The 5,225-nt window shown below is 49.7% G+C and overlaps 1 protein-coding gene across 1 annotated transcript in view; it reads right to left on the bottom strand.

Annotated features, from left to right (window-relative positions):
- The window catches only part of ADGRG3 (adhesion G protein-coupled receptor G3), a 23,863-nt gene that overhangs the window by 9,652 nt on the left and 8,986 nt on the right, over positions 1-5,225 (bottom strand). Inside the window, exons 2-4 of the mRNA XM_023514765.1 lie at positions 4,259-4,409; positions 1,759-1,897; positions 79-225 (exon numbers count right to left, since the gene is read on the bottom strand). Coding sequence (XP_023370533.1) covers positions 79-225; positions 1,759-1,897; positions 4,259-4,409 — 437 coding nt within the window. The remainder of the gene's footprint in view (positions 1-78; positions 226-1,758; positions 1,898-4,258; positions 4,410-5,225) is intronic.

The raw sequence follows: 5,225 nt of genomic DNA, 5'->3' as shown, positions 1-5,225 counted from the left end.
CTGGGGCATGGGACGCAGAGGCAGGGGACCTTGCAGCACCTATCACCTTCCCTGAGTCCTCGTTAGGCCTCTCCTTACCTTGAAGAGACTGCCAGGACCGATGTTCAGAATAGTGATGGCCAGCCGGACAAGGGTCCTGTTGCCTGGCAGGGATCCAAAAAGGCTCTTGGGAAGCCGGACTCGGTCAGGAGGCTTATCCTCGCCCTTTATCACCTGCCTCGGAATCTGCAACCACAGACCCAGCAGCTCCCATCTTTACCCAGCCCCCAACACGGGTCCTGCCATTGGGGAAACTGAGGCACACAGGATGGTAGAGCAGCACCTGGGCACTGGCAGCTCTGGGAGGCAGGATACTTGGGGCACAGTGCAAGCTCTGTTCCTCACAGAATGGGGGCTCCAAGATAAGTGATGACACTGTGGAGCCCCAGTTTTCCCCATTTGGAGAACAGAGCTGACCGTGTCCCCGCTTAGGCGAGGCCGAGAACAGACTGTGAAGAGACAGCACTTGTTCAAGTGTGAGGACAGTGGGCTGCCGTGCGCTTTTGGCCAGGGTCCCAACAGCCCCTATGTTTATGCAGAGCTTGACGGTGACAGTGTCTGGCTTCTGACTCAGGAATAAACAGAAAGAATGAAGCCATCAGGAAGGAAGTTCAGGGAGAGAACAAGGGCAGAGAAGGAGAATGGGCAAATTCACGCTGACTGGGACATCCTCCCCACCCAGCAACAACAACAAAGTTTCAAAAAACGAACAGTGGCCAAAATATTGAACTAAATTCCAGTGGTCATTGCAGAGCACATGTTGTTCATTCCCTGACCTTCCTGTCCCCTGGGTGGCGGCGGTAGGGGGGAAGCAGCAGCCTGACCCTCCTCGCCTGCTCAGAAGCTGAAGGCCCCAACTTTCTCTTTCCCTGTCCAGACCATGTCAAAAGGATGTGTGTGGGTGACCTCTGGGGCCCCACGCAAAGAGCTTGGCTGCTTAAGTGAAGTAATAAAGGGTTGAGAAAATGAGAAAGGCCCCATCTAGCTTCCATTTCCCTGTTTCCAGACAGACCTAAAAGTACCCTGCCAGTACCCAATTCATCTTGCTGCCCGAACGGCCGCATCAGGGTCCTTCCCTAAGGGAGGCTGGAGACTGTTACGGAGACTTGTAGCAGCAAGCGTTCCCTGTGTTTATCTCATTGCTCCTCCCCTTAGTCTTGAAAGTGGCCAATACCTTCAGCACTTTACAGATGGGGAAACCGAGGCTCAGGAAAATAATCTGCCCACAATCACAATGGCTGGTAAGAGGCAGAGCCCAGACTTGTATCCAGACCACTGTGACCCAGAGTCAGCCCGGGGAGCCCTGCGGCTGCCAAGTGTGTGCTTTCCTTGGTTTCTGCTGTGTCCCCTGGCTGGACGAGCTTGTGGGAATTTTAGGCTTGGACAAACTTAGTGCTCATTTTGCAGATAAAGACTCCGGGAGAAGGGATAGGGATTCTCTGGAGGAGAAGCAGTGGGGAGTCCAGGACTAGAACCCAGGTCTTTCAAATGTCCATCCAGGACAATCCATCAAATGAGCACCCAGGATATTCTATTACCAGGATCCATGCACCTAGTTAACTCACGAGCCCCCACGCACAAGGTGGCAGAGTTCTACCCAATGGGAAACCAGAGCCATAGGCTTCATGGACATCAAGTGGGAGATATGGTTCCCATTTTGAAATATGTGCCCAAAGAAAACAGGGTTACATCCAGCCCATAGGGACGGGTCCTCTTCACCTGAGAGGGCTTCAGAGAGAAGAATAGGTCTTCTGGGGTAGCGGTGCTGAAGTTCTGGACCAAAGCCTTCACGAAAGTCATGTTCACTCTCTCAGCCCAACTCTTCTCCACCAGATGGACCTCGTAGTTCAGCCAGTATCTGTAAGGGGCCGGGGAAGGAGTGAGGGTGGGCTCTTGGAGGCTGAGTTCCCTCATCAGGCTCTTGGGGTGAAAGGGCAGACTAGAATATTAAATTAAAGACCCCAGGATCACTGTGGAGGGAAGATGTGTGGTTTAAGAGCAATCAAGGCTGGTCCTAAGGGATTCCAGCTAAGGTTCCCATTGGATATTTTATGTACGTGTCTTTTTTGGTGGTAAAATACACATAACATCAAATTTACCCCTTCTTTTTTTTTTTTTTTTTTTGAGACAGAGTCTCACTGTGTCACCCTCAGTAAAGTGCCATGGCATCACAGCTCCCAGCAACCTCAAACTCTTGCTTAAGCGATTCTCTTGCCTCAGCCTCCCAAGTAGCTGGGACTACCACAATGCCCGGCTATTTTTTTTTTTTATTTGTTTGCTGCATTTGTCATTGTGGTTTAGCTGGCCTGGGCTGGGTTCGAACCCGCTGGCCTGGGTGTATGTGGTTGGCACCGTAACCACTGTGCTACGGGCACCGAGCCCAAAAGTATCATTTTAAAGTACACAAGTCAATGACATTAAGTACATGGATAGTGTTGAGCAACCATCAGCACTGTCATTTCAGGACATTTTCATCACTCCAAAGGGAAACCTCAGACCCATTAAGCAGTCCCTCCCTTCCTCCTTCCCCGAGCCCCTGACAACCACTCCCTAATCTGCTTTCTGTCTCTATGAACATGTCTGTTCAGGACAGTTCATAGCAATGGAATCGCACAGTATGAGCCCGTTCACGCCTGGCTTCTTTGAGGCCTGGCTTTCAAAGTTCATCTATGTTGCAGCACGTATCAGTGTTGCACTTTTAAATGCGTGGATGCTGTTTCATTGCATGGATATACCGTATTTTGGTTATGCATTCCCACTGGTGTACAGTTGGGTCTTTTCCATTTTTTGGCTATTGTGAAAAGCGCCGCTATGAACATGCATGCACAGGCTTTTGTTTGAAGACTTGTTTTAAATCCTTTTGAGTAAGCTGGGTGTTTGCAGCTCAGTGGTTAGAGGGTTGGCCCCACACACCAGGGGTGATGGGTTCAACCCAGGCCTGCTTTAAAAAAAATTCTTTGGGGCAGTGCCTATGGCTCAAAGGGGTGGCGGATTCAAAGCCAGCCCTGGCCAAAAACTGCAAAAATATATATATATATTTTGAGTATGTATCTAGGTACCGCAAAGATGAGCCCTCAAGCAGTACTTGGTTGCTGCAAAGGTGCTGGAGCTGCTGCAGAGAGATGGGAGCATTCCCAGGCCATGGAAGTCATCAGGCTGCCGTCCTAACACCATGTCCATAAGCACGGACGGGGTTTTCAGTTCTTCCCTCAACAAGTGTTTACTGAGTACTAACTATGTGCCAGAAACTTTTCTGGGTATCCCAGAAGCGTTTGGGGCAACTCTGATTAGAAAGAAGAGGGGAGGGAAAGAGGTAGAGATATTTTTGGAGATGACGCTTGAGAATGTTGTGTTCTAAACTCCTTCTCCCTCACCCCCATCTAATCGGTTCCTTGGTCTTATGGATTCTCCATCGCACCGTCTCCCATCCGTCTCTCCTTTCTAGCCTGCAACACCAGCTGGTGGTGTGGTGGCGTTGGTTCCACCTCCACTCTTACCTAGACCATGGCATTTGCATCCTACCTTGTCACGTCTCTTCCTCGGCCTCCTGCAGCTTTCCCTGAACCCTGAGCAATCTTTCTAAAATAATACGTTGACTACACTGTTTTTGTGCTTAAAATACGTCGCTCCCCTCCCCTCCCCATTAATATAGCTTACTACGTAGATGACCCTTCTCAACCTTAGGCCAGCTTATATTCCTTGTCCTATCTCCTACCGATCCCATCTCCCATTTTCTCCTCCACCCCCCAGCACTTTATGCCCTCACAGTTCAAAGCATGACAGTCCACTGCCAGTATTCTGATGTTCTCTGCCTATATCCCCTGCCATTTCCTGGGTCCCACCAGAAAACTCCCATGCAGCCTTCAAATCTCTTTCATGGGTTGCCTTTTCTGGGAAGTGTTGGCAGAATTCTTTCCTCCAGGCTAACCTGGAACCTGGTCTGGACTTCTGTATGATCACACTCTGGAGTTGTCATCATTTGGGTCTGTCTGTTCCTTTACAGCTCCCAAAGACCATGACTGGAGCTGATTCCTCGCCTAGATTAGTAGAGCCCCTGATTGCTGGAGTGAGGGTGTTGGATCAGGGGGAATGAGGTGTCAAACAAGGTGAAAGGACGAGATAGCAGCAACATTTCTGGGGCCATGGGGCAAATGATCCAATCCCTTTCCTTGCTCCCAGGAACCCCAGGGTTTAGCTCCAACTCAAAGGGCCCCCTCACCTCTGCAAGTTTCCCACGCTGCAGGGTTCGCTCCCCAGCTGCCCACACCTGGTGAAGCACTCAGCCTTGTCCTCCAAGTTGCGGAAGTCATACTGGGTCTCATAGATGGGCCTCAGACATGGGTTTCTCGGTGCTTCAGTGGTCTTCTCATCTAAGAGAGCCAGGAGCAGAAGCAAGGACTAGGAGGAGGGAGAAGAGCTCGAGCTCCAGAGCCTGGAGGTGTGGCCTGGTGTGGTGCCCCAGCTCTACCCATCACACTCATTGTTCATAAAAGCTGGGCTCATGCTCCCAGGCTCAGTTTCCAAGGAGGTACCATCTCCTATTCACATGGCTGGTAGGATGCTTTGGGGAAAGCATCTACCAAGGGTTCAGCACATGGCTCTATAGATAGAAGGCTTCATATATTAGTGCTATTACTCCTCTACCCCCTCCTCCGGGGAGTCTGCCTGGCTTTTTACAGTCTTTCCATATTAGACATTCCAAAGCGTTTACAACTGTGGCCTTACGGGAGGGTTCTTGGATGTTCTGTCTTGGTTTGCCTCATGCTCCAACATTCACATTATAACCTCACAGCTACCTCCTGGGGTGTGTAGGGAGTACAGCAAACTAAGGCCCCCTGGAGCACAAAGACTTGAACAAGGTCACCAACTAGTTGAAAGTTGCTGCAGGACTTGAGACTAGCTTTTCTGACTTCTCTTCCAGTTCCCTTTCACCTAACATGGGCCATGGGGTGGAAGCTTTGGGTGACCTGTGTGTCCTCAGGCAAGTTATTAATAAAATTCTCTGAGGCTCAATTGTCTCATCAGCAAAATGCGGTTAATATTTTAATAATACCTTCCTTGGAAATTTCGTTGGAAGGATCAGAGTGACTATAAATAAAAGACATAGCTCCTTGTGCGTGTTCAAAGAGCCATTATTATTTATTAGAGAAGATGAAAACTTTATGCTAAGATTTATGGTAAATTTG

The sequence above is a fragment of the Otolemur garnettii genome, unplaced genomic scaffold (assembly GCF_000181295.1).
Source record: "Otolemur garnettii isolate 467f Iridium unplaced genomic scaffold, OtoGar3 scaffold00058, whole genome shotgun sequence".
Classification (NCBI taxonomy): domain Eukaryota; kingdom Metazoa; phylum Chordata; class Mammalia; order Primates; family Galagidae; genus Otolemur; species Otolemur garnettii.
This window is presented reverse-complemented; position numbering and strand designations above follow the sequence as displayed.